General features: G+C 40.9%; 1 protein-coding gene across 16 annotated transcripts in view; it reads right to left on the reverse strand.

Moving 5' to 3' along the window:
- The window catches only part of THADA (THADA armadillo repeat containing), a 229,432-nt gene that overhangs the window by 108,832 nt on the left and 94,030 nt on the right, over positions 1–26,570 (reverse strand). For all 16 annotated transcript variants that reach the window (XM_084828934.1, XM_084828927.1, XM_084828928.1 and 13 more), the window contains one exon: positions 11,792–11,960. In XM_084828934.1, the coding sequence (XP_084685060.1) occupies positions 11,792–11,960 (169 nt within the window). The remainder of the gene's footprint in view (positions 1–11,791; positions 11,961–26,570) is intronic.

The raw sequence follows: 26,570 nt of genomic DNA on the forward strand, positions 1-26,570 counted from the left end.
GATCCCTCCCTTCTGTAGCAGAGAAATTACTTCTGCCTCTGTAACCAGTGATGGGGGTATGGAGCTAAGAACACCTGAAGGATACACTTCTATCTTGTACCCTGAGGCAATGATGGTAAGTACTCAAGAATCCAATGTTATTTGAGTCCATGCAGGAAGAAAGAAGAACAGACAAGAGCCAAAGATAGGGGTGCAGACAGCTGGACAAAGTGAGACAGCTGGGGAGTCAAAGACAGCACTTTTAGTTGAAGTCGCCTTTGTGGCGGTTTGCCCAGTATCAAGAAGAGGAGTATGGCACTTTGGTTGTGACAAGGCCTGTTGTTGTTTGAACAAAGATCGGTCCCCTTGAGTGTGTGGCTACTGGAATGCTGAATGCCTGAACCACCTTTGTGGCTTAAACTGAGGAAGCGACTGACCCAAGCCCATCTTTTTTGCTGTAGACTTTTCCTTTCAGACAGAGTCCATTGCTTCATCCATTTTGGTTCAAAACAGGCAGCAAGATTGTTAACGGCGACTGGCCAACATGATCATATCATGCCAGTACTTTTCCAGCTGCAGTGGCTGCCAGTCCAGGTCCAGGTCTGATTCCAAGTGCTGGTATTAATATTCAAAGCCCTAAACGTCTTGGGACCAGATTATCTGACGAATTGTCTCCTCCCATGTGTACCTGCCTGGACCCTAAGATCATTTTCAGCGGTTCTTTCTCCGGGAGTCCCTGCCAAAGGAAGTGAGGCAGTTGGCTACCAGGAAGAGGGCCTTTTCTGCTGTGGCACCCCAGCTGTGGGATGAACTCCCTAGAGACGTTCGCCTGATGCCTACACTGTGCTCTTTCCAGCACCAGGTAAAGACCTTTCTATTTTCACAGCATTTTAGCATCCTAGTCTCTTAGCTTTGCGGTTTTAAATCTGTTACTGAATTTTAAATCTCTGCATTATTGTAATTTTGTACTGTAGTTTTAAGCTTTTATATTTTATATTGTTTTTATGCTGTTCTTTGTGGTTTTAGTTTTTTGTGCACCACCCAGAGAGATTCAGCTGTAGTGCAGTATAGAAATGTAATAAATAAATAAAATAAAGACCCTGTACATTTTTTCAAATCTTTTTGAATTTGGGGTCATCGATGCTGGAGCTTTCCAGCATTGTTGTACTCTCTGTAGTTGTGCAGGTAAAAACTGGATGGCCACCAGCAGCTCCATCTCAACATATATAACATCTAATACTTGATCATTGATTTTTTGATCAGGTTGGTGTGTTTCTATTCCTAACGATTGCACCATCTATTGACTATACTGATGGAGCTATAGGATGCTATATGAGACTGATAATCATCTGTGGCTGAGCCCAATGAAGCATCTAGTTGAGGTGTGACCTCCTAAGGGTGGCCGGGGAGCCACTGGCAGTGGAGGGGCTGTCGGTTTTGGAATCGACAGAGTTGGTATCAGGCCTGACACTGGATGCTGAGTCAGTATGGGATCCATGACTGGCTTTGGGGCTAGAAGGGGCAGAAAAACGTGCTCTGATGGAGGGTGAGAAAGCAAAGCAGATGGAGCTGTCCTTCTCCTTGGTGAGGGAGCAAACCCGTAAGCATAACAGTAGGGATCGTCTTTGTCTCTGCTGCCAATCTTCCCAATAATAGGTGGGTCTGGGCAGTAACGACCACTCAGATTGCCCATCCCAGTCCACACACAGCGAGCGTAATCAATGCCAAGTGTAAGTGTCAGGGGCATTGTTATGGAACGGCACACCTGGGCACGGGCCCCAGATCTTTGGAACTTTCTGAATTGCCATTTTTTTACATTTTCCCATTGACTTGCATTGGAAAACAGAAATGGCCATAACTTTTTTAGTTTGTATGATAAATACATAGAATCATAGAATAGTAAGGTAGGAAGGGGCCTACAAGACCATCAAGTCCAACCTTGAACCTGCCCATTTTCAGGCAATTGGGTCCAGTGGCTTTTGTGCTAGTCACAGGTAAAATTTGCTATTTCCAAGAAAATCTGTCAAAGCAAAGCGCTATATATTTTTTTGTGCTTCCACATTCATTCATGGAATTTGGGGACCCGGCAGCCCCTATGGAGCTGACTGAACCTGCCAAATTTTTGGACAGTTAGGTCCAGCAGCTTCTGTGCTAGCCATGCGTAAAATTTCCTTTTCTCAAAGACTAAAACAAAAAATAACAACTGCCAAGCCACACAGGGGATTAGAGATCCTAATCAGAAGGTATTTAAGGTGACCATTAGGAGGTCACTATTCCTAATCTCTGGTGTAGGGGTTTTTTTTTGAGGTGCAAAGAAGCTTTCTTCCCCTACTTTTCTGCTCTTACATGCCCACTGTTGGGAGTCTGCTTGCAAGAACATTTTGAAGAGGGAGAAGGAAGGGAAGAAAGAGCTTCATGTGAAATACTGGTATTTCACACAGCACCTGATTTTACTGCCCCAAACTGGAACCTTTGGCTTCTGCAAAAGTTTAGTAGCTTCAGTACAGCAAAGGATCCAATCAGCCTCCACAAACTTCTTTCTCCCCCTCCACTTTAATTTCTCCAAAATAGCTGTAGGACTCAAATTATTCCAAAAGGAGGGTTAGAACTATGTGGTGTCATGATTGAGGAACTGCTAAGGCTTTTAAACAGGTTCTACATTTTTTTAAAAAATGTAAAAAGAAAAAGCCCTCCGCCACCACATCTCATAAAGGTAATTTAAGTACATGCAATCCTTACAAACCCCCCACAGCCTCCTAAATTCCTCTGAAATACTACCTCTCTGAAAGGAGCCACTTGGCTTAGGGAATTCTCTCTACCCCCCACCCCTGTGCACATTTCCAATCACCATTCTTCTTTTCTTCTCCCCTCCCCTCCCCTCCCCTCCCCTATCCTGTTCGTTCTTTCTTTCTTTCTTTCTTTCTTTCTCTTCTTTATTCCACCCAGAGCATATCTTGATGAATTCGTAAAGAGAATTCTCTTTGGTGGGCAAGAAAAGTTCTGAACTGTATTTGACTTTATACAAACAGACAAGAGGGTTGGTTTTTCTTCTCACTCAAGTCTTTGAGAAAAGTGGGTTCACATGGTTTCAGAGAAAAAAAAACTGGGGCTGTTTTGTCAGTTGCCATTATCCAGCAATAGGAAGGGCTGTAGCTAAGTGGTAGAGCACATGCTTGGCATGCAGAAGGTACCTGGTTCAATCCCCAGCATCTCCAGGTAGGGCTAGGAAAGAATCTGGCCTGAAACCCTGGAGAGCTGCTGCTGCCAGTCAATGTCAACAATACTGCGCTAGATGGACCCACGGTCTGACTCAGTATAAGGCAGCTTCCTATGTTCCTGTGAACAGAAAGCTTTAATAAAAACAGGAGTTTTTGGTTTGTTTTTTAAGTGGAGGGGAGATAAATACTGCTCATTTATCCAATCCTATGTATGCCTACTCGGAAGCCCCATCATGTTTAATGAGGCATACCCTCAGGAAAGTTAGCATAGGTTTCCAGCACAAGTTACTTTTGCAGGGAGGCTTGCACCTTGATGTTCTGCATGTTTACTCAGAAATAAGTCCTGAGTTGTGAACATGGTATTGCAGGCTTAATACAGTGCCTACCCAATTCCATCTAATAAATTAACTACCCTTTCAGCTCAGTCCTATGCAAGTTTTCTCAATTGTGTTTTGTCATTTTGCATGAACTCTAGCTTCAGTGGTGAGGGAAAGGCACTTAGTATATGCTCAGAGTTTCTCCATAAATTAGCTCTAGTTTTGAAAACAGACTCATTGGATGAAACCTGGTGAAGTCTTGGCACAAGTGAAGTTATGGGGAGGAAGATACAATGAGATCTTGTGTATAACAAGGAGGAGGTAGAGGAGAGTTGCACAAAACAAGATACCTGTTTTTATGAAGAGTTGCCGGAGGATGGTAGGATGAGGTGGGATGGTTGCACAGAGGGGAACAGGATTGGTAGGGGGAGAATGTAAGTGCTCAGTGGTGAAAGAAAAGCATTCTACATATGCTCAGAGGCACTCTATATTTAAGAACATAAGAAGAGCCATGCTGCATCAGACCAAGGTCCATCTAGTCCAGCATTCTGTTCACACAGTGGCCAACCAGATGCCCACGGAAGACCCACAAGTAGGCCATGAGTGCAATAGCACCTTCCCATCCATGTTCCCCTGTTGCTAATATTGGTGAAATGTAAATAAATTCCAGTAATTCTAAACTTGCATGCACGTATGTCCTTCAGAAACTTTGCAGGTTTCTTGCCTGGGGGACACCTCAAGTGACCTGTACATTTTCATACAAATTTACCCAAAAAACGATTGGAGAAGGGGTGAAGAGAAAGCAAATCACTCCCCCCTCCCAAATTGGAGAACTCCCCTTCCACATGAACTACTGCACCTATCCTTCTGAGACTTTGCTGGTTCCTTACTTAGGGACAACTTTGGGCTGTCTGTAATTCTCAGAACAATGGTCCACAAGGAAAATAAGGAGAGAAGTATGTCCTCTTTTGGAGACCTCAAAATGTTTTGTGCCACTGTTGCACAAAAACCCTTCCAGCTAATTCTGAAATGTGGAGATATGATCTCCTCTGATGCGGCAATAAATCCTGAAAGGTTACCCAATTCTTCCAAGTAATAAAAATGTTATTGGCAGTTCCCTTTAAAAGAAAATCAAAATATAAACCCTGCACCTATTTTTCTGATATTCTGCAGGTGTAATCTCCTTCTAGGGGGCTACTATGCCTGAAATGATCATCCAGTTCTGACTAAGAGATAAAGTTAGTGGGTTTTTAAAAAAAAAAAATTCCAGTGGTAGGAAGGATAAAGACTCATTTTTCCAAACCTTGACTTGGGTTTGGTGCTGAGCTGAAATGGTCTGACTACAAATTGGCCCGAGCAGAAGCAGGATGTTTTCCAAAATGCTGAATTGGGGTCTGAGTTGAAGTGGGGTGGGGGTCAGTGCACACTTCCTATGTATGTATGTAATCTACACATACACACAAGCACACCACATGCATACACCACACACATATATATGTTAGAGGTGCGCTTAGACTCGGATATATTATATTATATTGCGTGTGTGTGTGTGTGTGCGCGCAAATTTCTGTTATGGGCCTGTGCCCCGGATCTTTTAAGAACCTAGCAATGCCCCTGGTAAGTGTGATCTGATCTGCAATCCTGAGCATAGCCTGCTGACATCATGGATTCTGGGGATCCTCTACAAGAACAATCCCAAGGCAATCGTATCTGGTATCCTCGCTCCCTCTCCTGTCTGGGCAGTGAGTCCTGAATTTCACCTTCCGAAGTCGAAGCGATCTGCACTGTGTCAACAGCCAGTACCGAGGGCTCCGGTCTCATTGGGATTGATGAGTCTGTCAAAGGTGGAGGAGTAGGGAGTCTGAGGGCCTTCGGTATGAGCTCTTCTGTCTGTTCGACTCCTTCTTTCTCTTTTTCTTCTTTTTCAGGTCTGATAACTTAGGCATACGTGCCTTTTCAGCCAACTTTTTTGCTTGTGAAACAGCCAGCAACTTCCCCAGTGTGGAAGGGTTGTCCATCCGACCTGTGTCTAGGGTTGGCACAGTAGGAGAAGCAGGGTGTGGGGTACTCACAGATGCTGTTGCCCCTTGGCCGGATGCATTTGAAGGAGTGGTAGCTATTGAGGTCTTAGGTGTCTCCACAGCATCGAGCACAGCTTCCACAACACTGTCCTGAGATTATCTGAGCAGTTTCGTCTTGCTTGTTTAAAGAAGGCCTGACAGGCAGGCAGGCTTCCACTACGTGCCCTTCACCAAGGCAAAGCAAATATAGGATGTGCCCATCTAAGGGTTGTAATTTGCTCCCACAGTGGGTACACTTTTGGAACGGTGTCCTTAGGACCATATGCCTTCAGTTATGGGACACAATCACTAAGATTGCCGAAAATTAAGATAACGAAAGTAAAATGTTAGAGAAAGTTAGAAACAATGATAGCAAGACTACGATAGAATAGAAAGACTCAGCAATTTTGTACTAAACACAGTCCAAAGACCAGAACTTTCCCAACAAGGCAGTCACAATGACAGTTGAAGAACTGAGTGAACAAGCAGGAACCTGCCCAAACATTCACCATAGGACAATGGGTCAAGGTTCCCAACAAGATTCTCAGCAACAGAAGTTTCCCGAATCGAGGCGCCACACAGGTGCAGAGCACATATGTGTGATGCATAGAGACTATGAAGAGGAATGACTGCTTTTATGCAGGTTCATATATTTTACTGCTTCATTTTATTTTTGGCAATTTGCAGTATATTTTAATCTGTTGTACACCACCTTGGGGGGATTGTAATTCTTAAATAAGAAATATAAATAGATGGGAAGAAAGAGCAATAAAAAGGCTGGGTTCCAGTCCTGATCCTTTATCACCACCAAGCCTGTTCTGTCTCCATGCCTGAACACAGTTGTCAGTAACTTCAACATTGAGGCTTTATTATCCTCTGAGCACAATAAAGGTTCTCTTTGTCAGTGTACATGTACACACCCCACAGAGTACATTGTGTGTTACAGACCAACCACATTTATAAAATTATTGTCATTTGATAATGCAAGCTAGATTTGCTTTTTTCAGATGAAGGCAACTTTTACAAGAACTATTTCTTTTCATCTAAAATAAAATCAAGGCAAAAGGAAGAACTATTTTCCAGCAAGTGGAGAAGAAATCATTGGTGATCTGTAAGCAATTATATACAGTACTGACAGAAGAAATATTGCATCTCATACATCATGTAGAAAAGGAAAAGCTGAAGTCCACCATCTAGGGACTTTCTCCATTCCCCTCCAAAGCCTAAAGTTGCTAACCATAAAGGAAATTTCAAGAGGAAAAACAGTATGAACATCATAATGAACTCACAGCAGAAAAATGGGCCAACATTTGTTGGAAGACACAGGCAGAATCAAGGAAATAAAAATAGATATGGCCTATAATGATTTTTCAGATTTTCCATAAAAACCGAAAACAAGAAAGGACCAGAGCTGCAATGTAAAAATAAGGCGAAGAACTATGGTTACTTCAAATTACAGGAGCATTTCTGTCTCCAAATGGACAGGAACAGTTTCTGAAGCCACTTACAAGATCATCAAGACGATCAATCATAACTGGCTTCAGGATGAATACTTAAATACTGTTTTATTGTGATCTGAAGTGTTTGTGTTTCAAATGCAAACAATTTTACAAATCTTTCACAGTCTTTGCTTATTTAAAAACAAATATGGTGACAAAAGTAGGTACATTACAAAGCCCATAATATCCTACTTATATCATTAGATTTGTATTCCTTGGTGGAAAATTCATTTTTACCAGGATCCATTTTTCAAATGAACAAGGACTAAAGAGCCATCAACACCCATGGAAGCTCTTGTGGAAACTGCCTCAGAAGCAATGGGCTTTTGAACCCGCTCCTTCAGTGTGTACAGAGACTTTGGCAGAGCCTTCCCATTATGATGTTCATTCATACGCATGAGAGTCAGCATCTGAGGTACATAAAGGGAAAATTCTAGCAACTGCTGTTTTTATTCACACTAAGAAGAACCGAGTTGTGTGTCTCTGTACATGGGAGAAAGTATCAGAAGTACATAATAACAGTTTGGCCCTTGGGATCAAGCGGAACATCCCTGGGCTTCCTAAGTTGCCTATGTCCATCCCAGGGATGGGCAACTAGTGGCCCATGGACTGCATGAGGCCCCCACTACCACCTAAAATTGTGTGTGTGTGTTGTGTGTGTGGGGGGCTTAATCTGGAAAAAAGGCATCCATAGCGGCTACAGAGAGCCAATATTAGCTTGTTTGGATGCTAATTTTGATCCTTTTAGCACTCTGTATCCACTACAGAGCACCAAAAGGGTCAAAGCTTTCTTGCAGACAAGCTACTTTTGACCCTTTCAGTGCTCTGTCGCTGCTACAGATACCTTACTATTGTTTATTTTGGGCATCCACACAGTCGCACACCCCTGCTTATCCTTTTGGGTACATAGAAATCAGAAGGATCGGCTGGATTGGGATATGAAACCTTTCACGTTACTCTGTGCTGATCAGTATATGCCACTATTTAAAACTGCTCTAAGGGATATTATGGTAATCTGCATTCTGTCAAAAGAAAAAGATAGTTCATAATCTCATGCAAGTCAGTAGTAAAAGCTTGGAACAGGTGAGACCCAAGGGTCTCATTAAGAAGAAGCTGTTTTGGGTTCCACTGACAGATCATAAACTACTCCCATCACTCTAGTTACTGAAAATATTTAAATAAAGTTTTTGCCTTGAGGCAAGTGATAAACCTGTGGTATCATATCAAATTATCTACAGCATTTCAAAAGGCATTCACAATTCTTCGTGTAATACCACTGACAGCAATTGTCACATGCCTCCTGCCCTTTACCATTTCTATCCTGAACACACCATTCATTCTTTCAATCACCTTTATGCTGATAGGCATTACACTGAATTTTATTAAACTGGCAAAAGAGTTGAGTTGTCCTGTTCAATTTGTGGAGGTACCGTCTTTCCTAACTTTGCTATTTACTTATTATTGAGATTATTTCTTTAAAATAATCATAATAAAGTTCTGACTGTACCACCAAGACTTATTTCTATGAGAAAAGCCAAATAGCCACCTTGAGCACCATTTTTTGGCAGCAAATCAAGATACAAATTAATTAAATAAATAAAATACCTCTGCAGAACTAGTAGTGACAAAAATGGTAAGAAACCAAGCCATTCAGAAAACCACCAGGTGCTTTCCTAAGCCACTGGTCTCCATAGGGGGTGTGCATGATGATCAACTGGGGTGCACGAGCCACCTGACAACTGAGCGGCCTCCTGATGCCCTGATGAGTTGCCACTGTGTGCAATGACGGCAGAGGCAGCATGATGGGATGAGAGCCAAGAGGGAAGGTCCATGGCATTTCTTTCTCAGCTCCAGTCCTATCCTACCTTGGCCACGGCACTGGAGCAGCTGCCATCCTGCCAAAGGAGAGCAAAATTGTTCCAAATTTGCTGACCTTTTCTGTGATGACAACTGGCTGTCAGTAGTATGCTACCTAGCAGACATTTTTAAAAAAAATAAACACACTTAATCTGTCCCTTCAAGGTAAAGGTGACGTTTTAACAGTGAGTGAGAAAGTAATTACTTTTCAAAAGAAACTCATGCTATGGAGAGAGCATTTTGAAAATGGATGTTTGGAAATGTTTCCATTGGTATGTGATTTTGCTGCCAAAAACAATGTAAGTGTGTCACCTATAAAAACTCTCATATCTGCACACTTTAAAAACTTGGAAACTGAATTTTCTAACCTGTTTAAAAATCTTCCAAATGAAGAGTTTCTGTGGGTTTTGAACGCATTTGTTAAAAATATAAAAAATGCAACACCTTCTGATTAGATTAAAACAACTGACTGACACCAGGGAAGATGGAAGTTTACTAGCTGACTTCCAAAAAAACCTTTGCATTGATGGATGGAACTGAAAAATATGTATCATGATTTAGTAAGTGCAGCCAATGATGCACTGCTTCCATTTGGATCTATGTATCTTTGTGAGGTGTCCTTTTCAGCTATGACAGCCATTAAAACCAAGTATTGAAATAAACTGAACTTAGAACCAGATCTTTGAATCGCTGTATCACAAGGTGTTAAACCAAGATTTTCCACAATAATGAAGCATCTTCAATCACATTGCTCTCACTAAAAAAAATATTATTAACAATAATTTTTTAGTGACAGCAAAAAAGTTTCTTATACCGTTAATAAATTATTCTAAATATATTGTTTATTTTATCTTTATCTCATACTTCTTTAATTTCTATTCTTTGTGTATGTTTTATAGTGTACATAATATATTAGTAGAGTAGTGCATGTATATCATTTATAAATAAATATACATATATCGGGGGTGCATGCTCAAAATTGTTTTTACTGATAGGGGTGCACAATCAAAAAAGTTTGGAGACCACTGTCCTAAGCTACTGCAGGGAAAGAGTGCTATCATGAAATAAAAAATGTGAAGGTAAAAAACAAGGTGGTAGCAAGGAGGAATATAGAACATGAGCAAACAGAACATGCACAGGGCAAATTGGGAATCAAAGTAATCTTTGCATCATGTAAATTCCATTAAACTTTGCCTTAACTCTACTACAATTTTAATCAAGGAAAGTTGCCCTTCATGGTATGGCATTCCCAAGTTTCAAACTATTCATGCATCTCTGTCCAGGTAACTTTTATAGTAGTATTGCATAACTCTGAGTTATGTGCCTCTTTGCCAACAGAAAAATCAAAAGAAGGGGAAGGTAATATATATTGGCCCGGTTCACGTCTCATGCTAAACCACTGTTTAACACAGCATCCATGCTGTGTTTAACACAGCATCCATAGCTGTAATGAGCCCAAATAAGCCCTGGATTTATGCGTTTCCCCTCACCCCTACTTTTATCCAGTGCAGCTGGGATGATAACTTTAGTATCAAAACTTTAGAAACTTTTGTTTCTCCTAAATTTTGGCTTCTCATTCCACCTGAGCCTGGGATCATGATTTATAACAAAATCCGGTCAGTTTCAAAACAAGCCAACTTCAGACGGTGGGGAGTGTGCAAGCCCAAGGCTCACTCATACAAATGCCAGCTCATACATCTCACACGAAACCAAATGCAGCCTGTGTTGACAAATCTTTCACTGGAGAGCCATTCCCCGCCTCCATGCCCTCCCCCCTAAAAACTGCACACGGGGATACTGCTGCTTTCTTTGCTTTAGGGAGCTATTAAAATCGCCCCTACGTGCATATCAACCAACCAATAACCCCACACTAAAGAAAGCAGCAAAGACTGCTATGCTGAAAAGGTCTACACACAAAGAGACAAGAATGGAAGGAACATACAGAGATGAAACCAGGAAGGCCACACCACATGCTCAATTAAGAGAAAGCAAAACCACTGGCAAATGCCTATGTGGAATGTGGAGTGAGCAGCTTTCCATAAACAGTAGATCTGAATGATACTTAAGGCTGCTGAATTAGAGAACTCAACCTGGAGTAAGCAAGAGAATGTTTGGTTTTACCAGTTTATTTATCTCCTAATTTACATGACAGAATTTCTCCTGCAGAAGACCATTTACATTCAAAGGACGTTGGCTCAGTTTGGAAACCAGCCTGTAAATATACTGAAGTGGACAACAAAAATCTAGGAACATAGAAAGCACAGGAAATTGCTTTACATCAAGTCAGATCATAGAAATATAGGAAGCTGCCTTATACTGAGTCAGACCATTGGTCCATCTAGCCCAGTATTGTTGACACTGTCTGGCAGCGGCTCTCCAGGGCTTCAGGAAGGAATTTTTTCAGCCCTACCTGGAGATGCCAAGGACTGACCCTGGGGCCTTCTGCTTGCAAACCATATGCTCTACCACTGAACCACAAACCGTCCCTGATCACTGATCCATCTAGCTCCCTACTACTTCCTCTACTTCTCTAAAGGGTTTAGGTAGGAGCCTTTCACGGCTCTAGTGGAGGAAGCCCAGGGATTGAACCTGGGACCTTTTAAGTGAGCTCTGGGCCTTCCCCCACCCAGCTACTTCATATGCATCCTCACTATTTGGTGGGTATTTTTAATGTTTTCATGCTAATTATAATCCTGAGACTTGAAAAGCATGACTGCCATGCAAAGCAACATTATAATGAAAACATAAAGGTACTTCAGATCACCTGTGCCCATCATCTTGGGAAAAACAACTTTGTGAACTGTTCAATATGCATTGCCTTGATGGATGCTACATGGCATTATGCAAAAAGGGAAACTTACTTGTAGCAGTGTTCCATGAACAGCATTTTGTCGTATACAAGGATCAGTGTAATCTGGAAGCCCAGCCAACAAAGACGACACTGTCTGTGGCACCAAGTTTAGCATAATAAAGGGGACAAGAGCTCGGCCAGCCAACTCACGTGAGCGGTACTCAGGTGAGTGACCACATCTGGGGAAAGCAGAGAAAGAGACAGAATCTGTTAGATCTCAACCATAGACAGTACATTTTACAAAAAGATAATTCAACTATGGAGAAATCTTTTTGAAGTCTTTATAAACATGCATACTGTACTCTAAAGATGACTTGCGAAATGCATTAATGTTTATGCTCATATAGCACCTTTCCCGATAAGGGGGCTATAATGGCAGCTCTGCGTTCATGCTTCCTCTTTTCATGCTTTCAGAGAGCATATGATGAAGCTACTTGGGAAGTTTGCTTTGCCCACCCTGGCTCATTCCCTCTATTGCAGGAAGGAGGCTGAGTGGGCAAAGACGGGGCAGAGCCAACCTAGTCCCCATCTTTCCTAGTCTCTGGTGATGGAGACTAGGCAGCTCAGCTGTGCATGGGGCTTCCCTAACCAGGAAAGCCTGCATGCAGTGAAGCTTGGCCCATGGACCACCCCCACACTTGGGCCAGGGGGCAAATAATGTCAACTGGGTAAGGCCATGGCCCCTAATGTCAGGGGTGTGACCACACCACCTGATGTCATATGGCCCGTGGAGACCTGAGGGGGATCATCCCCCGCACCCACAAAATTACTTCAGTACCCCTGATATGAAGAATGCTTACAAATCAGGAGTCATCTGGCAATAAGCAGCAGGTGCCAGGGGAGACCTTCCCACAATGGGGGAAGGATGCAAGGTGGGAGAAGCCAGCTGAGTCCCCTTCATTTAGATAGATACAGACATTTGTTTGACAATGATCAGATCCCAACTGTGCTGCTAAATCAGAAGTTTGCAAGCTTTGTGGGCCTGTGGGTACATTTGGAATTTTGAAAAAGTGCCCTAGGCACCACCATAAACTGGCTGTTGTAGGGGGGTGGAGGACAATCACAAAAAGTTGGGAGCTCCTTCCTTATCTGCATATCTCCCCCCACCCCGGTTCTTTCTCTCTCTCCCCATCCCCATGAAAGTGAGTGGAGCTATTTCTCCATTCATTTATATGGGGTGAGAAGTTTCCCTGCTGAAAATCAGCAGGAGGGTGGAGAAGCCCCCCACCACTACCAAGGACCCTGTTGCCCCAAGGGTGGGGGAAGGGCTTTGCACGTACACCCACCCAGACATTTTTTTTTTGGCAAGGAGGACTTTTCTTCCTTACAGAAGTGAATGCAGGAATCACTCTGTTCACTTTTAAATGGGGAAAGACGCTTGGTGGGCACCTCAGCCAGGCTTTGTGAGTGCCACATTAGAAATCCCAGTCCTAAATAGTGCTGCTGATAGTTCAAGATCCAACCTGCCATGGAGAGCTACCATTAACTTAAAGGGACAGAACCCTGGCTTGGAGCTGTGCACAGGAGCATAACTGGTTAGCCTTCAGGTGTACCTTGTTTTGTCAGCCAGGAGCTTCCAGCGAAATGATTGCCCTTGGGTGGTTAAAGTGAGGTGGCAATGCTGCAGATTGAGCTTCCTTGCTTGAGGAGTCTGAGACCCTCAGATGCAGTGGCAGGCTTCAAGTCTCTTCCCCAAGGAATGTTCTCCCATAGAATGGGCATGGGAGGAAGGAGTCCTTGAAGCAAACTCTCGTTTTCCCACCGCTACAACTGTCCCTGGTGTCAGATTTCCCTTCCACAAAATCTGTAAATGGTTTCACATCTGCAGAACTACAGGTTCAGAGCTTTATAAATTCTAGAAATAATTGCTACAAGTTGTGAGGTCTACACTCTCAATACCACATCAGTAGAAAACCAAACTATAGCTTGTATTGGAAAGAAACGAGAAATAAGTCACTGAGCTAAAGAATCAGACATGTTACAGCAAGAAATTGCAACTTAGTGCCTTGCTGCAGTCTAACTACTTTCCCCCAACTCATTTATTGGGTTATATGCAGAGGCAAAATCTTTAAAGCTAAATTTCTATAGGAAGGAAAATATGCAATTTAGTAGTAGGAAGAATTTAAATTAATGAGAACACTTTACCACAACACAATGCAAAATAATTTGCCTGCAAATGCTCCTATGTTTGTGCTACATAATGCTTTATTTAAACTGAACAAATTCTTGTGTATAAGTGTTTCTTTTCAAATACAATTAACCCTGACATAGTTGCAGATGTTTAGTTTCCAATTAGTAATAACTGTACACTTAAGAATGTCCCTCTTTCTGTTCACAACCTTTTACAAATGATGATTTCCCAAAGGAATCTGGCTTCGATTCAGGAGAAAGAATGGAAAATGGGAACAATGCCAGCGTTTGTGACTGCCAGATATTTTGTGAAAAGGTACTTTCCAAAAACATGATTCAGAGGGCTTTTTTCACATCCAGCTCTAGAACTGCATTCCATTTTATATAATTGCATTAGTTTCATTCTAGTAACATAATCAAATACAGACAACGGGTCAAGTAACTTGATTTATTGTGTTTTATTGAAGGTAATTTTAAACAGAAGCATAAGCATTTAGAAGCTCATAATTGTTTATTACATAATGGCAAATAACATATGTGCCAGTGTGTATAAACACAATCTAAAGTAACAAAACTAACATAATTCTAAATGATGTACTTGACACTGCAAACACAGGGATATGTAGAACAGGGCTTCTCTCAAACATCAAATTTAGAAAATTTATGCCAGTGACTAAATATATATATATATATATATGTGTGTGTGTGTGTGTGTGTGTGTCTTCATTATTTTTTTCCCTGTGGATCTTTTTCTTCACAATGAATTGGTTTAAAGAGTTAATTTATACCAGCAATTTCAATTACTGAATCACAAAAGGAATTTTTACTTATTGTAAATTCCCTTCCTTTCAGAAAAAGAAAGAGCCAGTCTGGGAAGGGAGGGAACTCCTTCCCCATGTGAAGTAAAGTGTTTACCTTGTCTTCCCACCAGGAAGAGATGATATCCCAGATATACAGACTAGTTTCTATATACCTGGAGACAAATCCTAAGTTTAAATTGTTTTAGCGTGCAATCCTATGCATATTTAGACAGAAAAAAGGCCTACAACTTCTAGCATTCCTCAGCCAGCCATGCTGGTTGGGAAATGCTGGGAGATGTAGGACTTTCTTCTGTCTAAACATCCATAGCACTGTGCCCTTAATCACAATCAACTTCTATTTGAATAGCTGTTTCCTAAAGCCCAGATTTTAAAAACAGCAGTATACCAAACCCCTGAAAAACAGTTTGGGGAGGCTGAGATTTTGAGTAGACAAGCAGCAGGAGAGAGGAGGGGGAGAACAGGTTGCTTTAAACTTTCCCTACAGCAAACTGCTCATTTCCCCTCCTTCTTGGGTTCTGGATTTATATTTACCAACCATAGATGAAAGCAGGTGCACAGGCAACGGGAACGAATAAAGAATAAGAGGAAGAGGAAGCAAGCCAATCTGAACTGGACCAGTAGCAAAGGACCACCAGAAAAACTGGGCTGATTTGATCCAAATAATTAGTATAGGACTCCTTGGGCAAGAAGGGGGCTAGAAAGCAGGCTACCAGCTTGAAAACACAGATATTATACCACCAAAAGTTTGTTTCAGCAACTTATTGGCGAGCTTCTTGACTAGCTGATTGGGAGCTGCTGTTCTGAAGAAATTCTGCTTCATACATCAGCTACAAGAAAAGTTCGTCAAAACATAACATTGCTTGATATTGTTTATTTCAAAGCATAAAATAAAATATTCAGGCTCCACTGAAGTAAGTGGAAGGGTAAAACATCCTTTTTCCTTCCCAGAAAAGAATTTTCCCCTTTGATTGCTACTGTATGTCACTCAACCATTACCTGTTGTCAGTACATTTAGCCAGCACAAATTTATTGAAGAAAAGCAGGAAGAGAAAAGCGTTGAAACACAATAGTCCAGCAAATGTAAACAAGTCATAAAACTTCAGATTGGGGTGCCAGTTCTTGCTTCCTTGTTATTGAAATCACAAAGAAGCCCTTCAACAATACTGTATCTGATTCTAGAGTTCCTGTCTATAAAAAATACTATTTCCTCCTGGCAATTCACAATAAACATGGGAAATCATTTGACTTGACAAATAAAGTCTCCCAAGATTAAAAAGTGCTGGTGGCAATCAAGCTAACTATGTTTGCATATATTCTAAAATGAAACATAGTTCCTTCAAGTTAAAAAATAAACAGTCTGCCCGCAATAAGTCTGGAGTTAACAACCAGGATTACAATGAAATCACTCTGTGATCTTTCTTCTCACTTGAATCTGAGTTGTGTGTGTAGGGGGGTGGGGTATCCCTTCAGATTAATCTGAAGGGATTTGCCTTTTGATAGTGTATAAACAAAGCAAAATATACAAAGTGTATCATGAAACAGCTGGAAAATCTTGGGATGAAACCATAAATTCTATTATTCAAATGAGTGTTCTCAGTGTTTGGGCTCTAAGTATTTAACCTTTGCATAGCCAGACTGAACTTTAAAACTATGAAATGCCTGACTATTATAAAAATTAAAGTATAACTAGCGAAGGCTTTCCTGAAATCCTGGCAACCCTGAAGAGTGTTTTTGCTGGAAGAAAAAAAAGTTAGTTGTTTTTCTTTTCTGCTTCCCTCCTTGGGAAGTCTAATTTAGAGACTCATAAGTGATTCAATACAGCTGAAATGTACTCAGCAAAAGTTTCTATAACGAACTCTTTTTATATGTACGGTAGATTTATGTGATAAGTATTCTTTTTATCCACACTATTAAGTGTCATATTTCTCATTTTCATCTAGTCTTCCCCATGCAAAATACATTACCAGCATTGTATAAAAGAACATGTAAGCTCATATATGTCATACAGGAAAAATTAAAGAGATAATTAGCATTATGCATATCTATCTAATGTGATTTGATTTGGAGGGGAAGTTGTAATCCAGGATCCAAAGAACTATGTGACTAGTTCCACATGCCTTCAAGGGCTCTCAGAGAGCAACCCTATCATGCTGCATGGCAAACCACTTTTGAAATGGAGTGGAATTTATAATGTAACATAGGGGACTGCTGTTGAAAGTGGACAAAGTGTGTATCAATTTTTTTACTGGATTAAATGGCCAACACCAGCACCCTGGAAGCCTGAGTAGCTGCTGGAGTACATCAATAAGTGAAATGATGATTCCACTAAGTCATACCCAGCACAATTCCTAATCTACCCTAGCACTTGCAGCTCATCCAGCCTTTGGAAGGCCTGCAAAACAATAGATTAAGGAACCTGGATCAGTTATATGTTTACTCCTCCCGGCAATCGGGAAATGGCTTCTTACCTGGGATAAAGCATTGCCCAGGTGTCTAGCAATGCCAGCTAAAAGTCCCTTGCAATCTCCCCTCCCAAAAAGATGAAATCAGCACTGCTGGATTAGCTGATCCCTAGAAATCATGATCTGATATTTCCTTCTGAAGACATAGAAAAAATTAAATGCTCTATAGATAACACTGAGTTGTATCCAATGGTGGTGTCATCCCAGTAGCGCAAAGCTTCTACCACTTCTAGAAACTATTTTTTATCTTTGTGCAGACATCAAATCCAATACTCCAATACTGCTTGTGCAAGCCATTGCACACAAGCTGTTGTGCAAGACATTACACAAGGTATCGCACAACTCATTATTAACTTCATTAGAATAGGTGATGCTTGAACTAGTTGTGCTTGTTTTGACAGCAGTTGTGCAACCACTACCAGAACAGTGCCAACTCTTGTAATTTTTCTGCTACCGTAACATTAAATATAACTATTTTTCCTCAAACAAGTATATTGAATAAAGCATTTACATTCAGCAGTTCATGACTACAATGGGGGAAGGAGACTATAATAGGGGAAGGATAAAGCAGAGCTGCCCAGGTCCCTGTCACTCCTCTGACAACAGAACAGAGATGACTCAGCCGGCTTCGCCCACCCTGTCTTCTTCCTGCAATAGGAGAAAAACGCAGGGTGGCCAAAGCAAAGCCAGTCAGGTCCCCTTTGCTCATCTGACTCAGCCCCAGCATCATCCACCCCACCTCCTTCCTGCAAGTCAAATCAGAGGCAGTTGGGTCATTCCTCTAGAGGAACAAAGGAGCTTTGGTTAGCTTGGCTTCACTGCACATAGGGCTTCCTTGACTTGGAAAGCTAACATGCAGTGAAGTAGCACAGGGAAATCCCCACTGTTATCTCTAATCTGTGATCAGAGGCAACAGTGGAGATTTCTTTCCCTGCCAGTTTCCCAACCCCCAATGGGGGCAGGGCTTATGGTGGGGGTGGGGTTTGAGTCGCAAGGGGGTGGAGCTTGTGGAAGTGGCACAAGCCTCTGTGGGCTGGATGAAGAGTCTCCATAGGTTGGATTAGGCCAGCAGGCCAGAGGTTCTGCATCCCTGCATAAAAGAACAAGTCATTCAGAAAGAGGGCAAAATACATTGACAACAGAAGCATCCATAATGGCTATGTGGATATATAAATCTGCTTTATATGGAGTCAGGGATGGTTAGTTTAACGTCAGTTCCGGCTAAATTGGTGGAAAGCATTATTAAAGACAAGATTTTCAAGCATATAGGAACACAAGTCCTGCTGAAACAGATTCAACATGGCTTCTGCAAAAGTTAAGTCCTGCCTCACTAACCTTTTAGAGTTCTTTGAGAGTGTCAATAAACATGCAGACGGGGTGATCCGGTAGATATTGTTTACTTTTAGAAGTCCAAAAGGCTTCCAACAAAAAGACACTCACTAAAGACTCCTAAGAAAACCTGGCAGTCCTGGGATAAGAGAAGTCCTCTTATGGATAGGTTAGTTAAAGAACAGAAAGCAAAAAAGAATAAATAGTCAGTACTTGCAGTGGAGGGATGTAAACAGTAGGGTCCCCTAAAGATTTTTAATGGGACTGGTGCTTTTTAAGTTGTTCATTAAAGACCTGGAGTTAGGTGTGAGCTGTGAGGTGGCCAAGTTTTCTGATGACACCAAATTATTTTGGGTGATTAAAACAAAAAAAGGTTGTGAAGTCCTCCAAAAGGATTTCTCCAAACCGGGGAATGGGCATTAAAATGGCAAATGTGGCTCAATGTAAGCAAATGTAAAGCGATGAAGATCCGAGTTGACAGTGACTGATCAAGAGATCTTAGGATTATGGTGGATAGCTCAATTAAAATGTTGACTCAGTATGTGGCTGCTGTGAAAAAGACAAATTCCGCTGTTGGACATAATTAGTACAGGGATTGAAAATAAAACTTCCAATATCATAATGCTCTTAAACAAATTTATGGTGTAACTGCATTTGGAACACTGTTGACAGTTCTGATCAATGCACCTCAAGAAAAAAAAAGTACAGCTGAAAGAGGGGGAGCCAAAATTATCAAGATGCTGGAACAACTCCCCTATGAGGAAAGGTTGTGTTTGGGACCGTTAAGCTTAGGAAAAAAGCAAGTAAGGAGAGATATGGTACAGGTGTAGAAAGTTATATATATATTATACTAGATCCCAGGATCACCCAAAGAAGCTGAATGGTGGGAGATTCAGGACAGATAAAAGCAAATACTTCTTCACATAACACATAGTACAGCTATGAAAGTCACTATCACAAGATGTAGTAATGGCCCCCAGTTTGGAATGTTATTAGGCAAATTCATGGAGGAAGAATTGGCTCCTAATCAATGGCTAATAGCCATGATAGCTATATATTAACTCCTGTATCAGAGGCAGTAAGCCTTTATATGCCAGTTGTTAGGGAACACAAATGGATGTGTAAGTAAGTGTGCCTGGGTATCCAATACCAGGGACCCTGAAATTTTAGCCTCCAGTTTTTCCCTTACAGGTGGATAGTGCTATACTCATATCCTGCTTGTGGGCTTTCCACAGACATCTGGTTAGCCACTGTACAGACAAAATGCTGGACTAGATAGCTCCTGGTCTGATCCAGCATGGCTCTTACGGTCTTAAGGGTCCTCCTCCTTGGAGGACACTCAGCAGAAATAGCAAATTACTATTTGCTGCCTGACTTTTACATTTGTTATGATTTTGGTTTTGATGCATATAGCTCTTAAGAAACTGGAAAGTATTTTAAAACTCACAGGTTTCTCAAACTGTGGAGCAGGCCTCCCTCTGACCCTAGGGATACCTGAAATTCCAGGGAGGAAAAGGATCCTGAAGCATGAAGAGCCTTTTTCCTCACACCACCCAAAAACTTGGTGGCTTGACTGACCCTTCACGGAGGACCCTCACCAATTTACTACAGATGGGAGGGAGGTAATTGCACCCCACTGTCTCATCATTTTACTGAGTGGGAAAGAAGGGAACTGTGGAAGAGCTACTACTTTGTTCTAATGATGCTTTCCTGTGCATATTTAGGAGAGGTTGAAAGTTGTCCTCTTCTGTTCTTGCTTGCAAGGATCTCTGCACATTCCCCTGTGAGGTTTGGTGGCACCCAAACAATTTTGTAATTTAATGATTATAAAATTACTCATTATAGTTAGGTTTAACTGGAGATGCCAGAGACTGAATCTGGGACTTCCTGCAGGCAAAAGCATGTGCATTACCACTGAGCTATGGTGCAGCCGCATGTCGTGTTTAACATATTTATTTGTGATACTTGTATACTGCTAAATATAATAAAATCCCTAAGTGGTGGGAAACTTAACCAAAATATCCAGAATTCCATGGTTCATAATACTGTTAACAGGCTCAATTCTGAATATACATTAATTGCACAAGCTCACCACTACTACTACCACCACCACCCACAAGGTGGGCTAGGTGCAGCCCTAGTTCCTTTAAAAATGACAAGCTCTACAGGCTCTGTTTGCAAAGCTTATCACATTGAAAAGCCCTATTTTCTTCTCCACTCAAGATCAGCTTTTAAAGAATGGTGGGTTTCGCTTCTGAGACTGATAGGAATTTGGCTGTTATTTGAAGTGGTCATTTAACAAGCAAGCAGAAATGGAGGCACTCCTTAGCCACTTGTGTCTAACATTTCTAAGAAAAGTTATCTCAGTAAGATTAAAAGCTGCACTCACCCCCGCCTTTCTGCATGTGTGCATATGCACTCACCCTAGAGAAATATTTTCCCATCGTATTTCAGAGGCATCATCAAGCCTGCTGGGATTCTCTGCTTCACCTAGATGTTTATTCCATTTTACAGAGGCTATTTCTCCAAGCAACTATGACTTCAACTAGCTTTGTTTAGCAATTTGTCGAAGCCACATGGGGTTCATTACAAATTCTTCTATTATAACTGTTTAGCAAATACTGTTCCAAATAAAGAATAATTCTGCCAACTTGAAGTCATTTAGAAACTATCATGAAACTGAAAAAATGCTTGCTAGTCATAACTATATTTTATCAGGCTCAAGAAATGAAGACTGAGAGAATTGCATGAAACCTATTAACTAATAAAAACTTTAAAACAATGGTAGTAGGGAAAACACTGTTTTTTTTTTCTTGCTTAGGGTGTTATCCTGCAACACAATGACCAATGCCTGTCTCCAACAAAAGCCACAGACATTTACAGATTGGGCAAGTAGACAAAACAAGGGGAGGGGGCCTAAAAATGGCAAAAACAATTATCTTGTTTGGACAGAATGGCCCCACTTCACATTGAGCCCAGACCCCCTTGAGTTGGGTTTAATTTAAAATGAGATTCGCACCCCACCCTTTCTGCTCCCCCACCCTGCCTGCCAGTGACCCACTTCGCCAAGGAAAAAAATCCTTCTAGAAGGAAATGATACATAGAGTATGTCACTTGCCACTGTGGTGACAACCCACAGGACCTCACCTGGGCCCTTCCACTGCCGCGTACATCTTTCCCCTTCCCCAATATAAAGATTGTTTTTCTTGGGGAAGGCAGAGCAAAAATTTGGCTGTTCAAGTATTCTAATTGAGCATAGGAAAAAAAACTACCAAGGTTTCCTAACCTGAATATCCAAACATCCCAACTGATTTTCAGGACAAACAAGACAGGCTCATTTATCTACAATAAGACATCTGATTCTCATGTATCTGGGCAGCATTTCAATTTTGAGTGGAAATCTACATAAATATCTTGAATATTCACTACAAAGATCCCAGCCCAAGTAAACCAGTTTCCTCCCAACCACTGGAAGGTAACTGTTCTCTTTTCTATATACACATTCCTACTCCCTCCCCTTCCCTTCTACCCCTCTTCGTTTACTAGTTCTACATCATAATATTAAATAGCCTGTACAACCAGAAGTTACCCAGCAGACTTTTATATGTATCTCTCCGTTATTAGAATTTGGATAAAAAGTTACCAAGGGGAGGAGGGAGATACAGAAATGACATCACAGAGCTAAAACTGTTAACTCATGTCCTCCTTGTGGGTTTCCCATGGGCAGCTGGTTGGTCACTGTGAACAAAATGCTGGACTAGATGGACCCTTGGTCTGATCCAGCATGGCTGCTCTTATGACCTTAACCAATTTTTAGTTGAAGTAAATAAATTCAACTAAAAGAACATTCCACCGGTGGTAAGGCAACACAATTAGGATGGACATATTTAATATCCAAACACTTACAGCTATCAAAACCAAATCTACCCTATATGTAATGTTAATTTTATATCAGAAACATATTATTCGCTCTACCTATCAAAAACTTCATTCAGATGGAGAGGATTCTATTTTTAAACAAAATAAAGTAGAGCTCAAGGACAATGCTGTTTGAACATCTCTCAAGGTAAGATATGGCTTGCCTCAGCAAACAAAATAACCTATTAAATTACAACAACTAAACCCATGCACATTACTATTCATATTTGTATTTCTACCAATATTGGCAGAGTTATTAATTTCGATGATACAAAAACAATGTTTCAGGCATAACGTCATGTTATTTGAAACTGCTCATTAAATATTGGCCCAGTCACACCCCAAAGACTATTTGGATATGAATAGTTTTTGTTTGACTTTCAAGAATAAACCTCTGAACACTCCTTAAGAGCTGGAGCTTTTTAAAACAATAAGTCATAGGCTCCTTCTAAATTGCTAACCCACAAAATATTTATAGAAGTCATTCAATCTTCCTCCTTAAGTATTTTAGAGCCTCAAAAGTCTGAAAATAATTAGCCGTTTTTTGCAATTTTATCTTAATATTGTACTTAATCAAAAGTTGCACATTTACTTTTAGACCCAATTACACAAGCTAAATTTAGCCCCCAAACAAAACAAATATGAACACCATAAAATAATTACTCCTTCACTAGAACATAGAAGGACTTGATGCCTTGGCCTTGTAAGAATGCCTTATCCAGTCAGTAGCGGCAAAGCATTTCGGCTGTCTTGTAAATCAACTAACTCTGCCTGATACTGTAGATCACTTAGGGCAGCATCCAACTGGACACATGAAGTAATGTAAATTACATTGCGCAAGAGTAAAGGACTTCAAATGCAACACCAATAGTTTTAGCTGGTGCAGTGGAATTCCCTGGAAAACCTGTTGCACCAGCTAACATTATTGGTGCTATGCCAAGAGGTCCCTTACACTAGTGCGACATAATTTACATTATCGCTCATGTCCAATTGGATACTGCCCTTAGGCCCCTTTCTCTGGTATTCACCACAGATAAAATTATTTCTGGTTTGTAAGAAGTTTGTTAACATTTCAATACTCCCTACTTATCTGCCAAGCTTCCCATTTAAATACAGAGACAATGATTATGGGTACATATGCAGACAATGCATCCTATCACTGCCCTTGTCACTCAAAGTTCTTTATGTTCTGACTTATTGAAACCTAAAAGGAAAACACAAAACAAAAAGATATTTGTTGTGTTTCAGTTCCATTGCATCCATTTCCTGATCTAAAGATTCTGGTAGCTATTCCAAGATTTTCCATGCTTTTTATTAATTATATGAATTACTGTTATGCACTCTAAATTCTCATGGTATTTCACCTTGGAATTAGTAGCTGAATAGACCATGAATCGAATTCAAGGGATCAGAACCACTATAGTAATAATAATATTGCCATCACCACTGCCTTACATGGTGCCTTACAGAGTTACACAGTCAACATACACAGGTTTCTGTCCCCAAGAAGTTTACAATCTAAAATAGACAATGGCAAAAGCGATAGAGGGAGGGAGGAAGAGAATCTGGCAAATGTCATTACAGGCTCTTAAAGATTGGTTACAGTTAGGAATCTGGATTAGGAATACATATTTGTCATTTCATACAGCGCGCTGCAAAACTAACAAGCCTTTAAGATATTCGTGAATCAGACTGAAATATCTTTATTTCACATTTCTTTTGATGCCCTGCTGTATAACATCAAAAAGGTTCAATGATATGACTTTGGGTGTGTTACCGTTGGCTTTGTTCTACCCATAACTCTATAGTTTTACATAAATTGTATGGATGTAGGTGCAATGGTTCATGAGATAGCTGTCCTGGGATGATGGCCAGAGACCATTTTGAAAGATGGCTTCTACAGCGTTTTACCAATCTGCTCATGTTGTCTATCCATTTTTCTTTTAATTTTTTTGCATTCCAAATCATGTACTTTATGTCATCTAAAAGGAAATTGTTATCAGTAATGACTTTCCCACAGAAGTCTGTAATACAAGGACTGTATTATAGGATTTGATAGAAGGGAAATGAGTGGCACCATCTAGAAATTCAGAGAAAGAATTCCATGCATAGGGAGGAGCAAGGAAAAAAAGGCAGCCATTTAAGGGAACAGGAGACATTTGGTCAGCTGAGCATAACAGAGCTGGAGAAATGGAGGTCACAGTGCAAAATATAGGGTAGGGATAGATGAATAGCTTTAAAAGGACAATAAGTTTGTGCTGGATATGGAAGCAGATGGGAAGCCAGTGAAGAGATCGGAGGAAGGGCATCAAGTGGTCAGAGCGACAGGAAGTGTGAATAATTCTGACAGTTTTGGATAGATGCGAGAGGACGACCAGGCAGTAGAATGTTGCAGTAGTCAAAGCAGATATCAGCGCGTGAACATGAATTTCAGTAAAAGAGTCAGAGAAGAAAATGCTGATTTATGCGATGTTGTTCGGTAAAAAGGAATTTGGAAAGTTGCTTAGGGATAACTGAACAAACTGCACAAGGCTGACATTTATGGTCACTATTTTGTCATGTTAGAGGCAAAGCAAAACTATTAATTTATCACAACGTATGACGTTGGGTTTATGGGGAAGACACTGGCTTTTCAGAAAGAGATGCCAGATCTAGTAAGGGAAGTAACAAGGTTCCTCAGGACATCATTATGTGAATTATTGTCAGAAAGTTGCAATTTAAAATATTAGAACAGATGTGAAAACTGGAAAACAAATCAGAAAATGAAAATCATTCCAATAGTAAACTCAGGTGGTTGAGTGTTGGCAGAAATTAATAAAATCAGGAACACTGAGAAACGAGAGAGGTATTTACCACGTTCAGGGGAATCCCAAAGTTTGCAAAAGTACAAAAAATGTTAGGGCATGGCTGGCTGTCAGGAACCCTGAATGTAAGCACTCCTCCTAAGAAGTGAGGATACACTGCAACACTTGTAGCAAGCCCCACTTGTGGTAAATATTGGCATTTATGTTGAGTGCAAAAATAGAGGTGACTTGATTTGAGAGTGATATTCTCAACGGGGGAGGCAGAAGAGGTGTTATATATCAGGATATCACAAGAGAAAGGGAGGAAGGGAGAGAGGGAGGGAATGAGTATGTTTAGTCTAGAAGCACAACCAATGGATATATTAATAAGGTAAACATAAATGCCAACTGCAGATTAAAAGATCACGAAACTGAAATATAAACAAATTGAAAAATGGATTGCTAAAACTCGTTGGAATTATGCTTCCTTCACTATGGAAGTTCCAGATCCAAGCCTTTTGAGGTTCAAGCTCCAAGGAAGCAGACCCTGAGAGAGACAGATGACCAAACAGGCAAACATGGAGTGTGCATGCCTATGTAAATACCCAGAAGGGATTTATTGGCTCAGTTCAGATGTAACACCCTGCTCCAACAAACTGACATTTGTTGCAGTTGGAATAAGCAACAACCTTGAGCATTCTTTTCTGCCCCACTCCCCTTCCTGTCATATGCCTAGCTTCAACAACAAATTTCCTTGTTTGTCAAATCAGATTTTCTGATGATATCCAAACTGGGAAGCTGTGATTCAAAGGAGCTCCTATGAACTACTTGCCCCTTGTTTTGGGACTTGCCCCCAGAAGCGCTATATTGCAGCCATGTGTGGACCAGAAACGGCAGTGCTGGTCACGTGCACAAAGCTCCTATTGGATGCTGTCGCAAAGTTTGATCTTGGCTTGTTTCAACAGACCATAGTTTAGTCTAAACTAGCCACAGTTTGGCCTGATACACACATAATGACAATTCATGTTTAGTTTAAACCAGGAGGCAAATGCTTCTGTGTTTGCACGTAACGCTAAGCAATGGTTTATGTTAACCATTGTTTATAGCCAGGAATTGTCTTTCAGATGAACAAACAAACCATAACTTACTTCCCCTATTTTTGGTTTGTTTCTCTCTCTCGCCCATTTTGCCAGCCTTCAGAGCAGTTTCCTTTTCAGGTTGCTCTTGCCAGATGCTTGTTTCAGGGTAGACAGCAGCACAAACAAGGCAGGGATAAGCCTCATTTGTTTTTTCTAGGTTCAGGCATCTTGACAACAAATGGTTTAAACAAGCTAGACTTGGTAAAC

The sequence above is a fragment of the Heloderma suspectum genome, chromosome 1 (genome assembly GCF_057233095.1).
Source record: "Heloderma suspectum isolate Gila_16-S chromosome 1, 16-S_ref, whole genome shotgun sequence".
NCBI lineage: Eukaryota > Metazoa > Chordata > Lepidosauria > Squamata > Helodermatidae > Heloderma > Heloderma suspectum.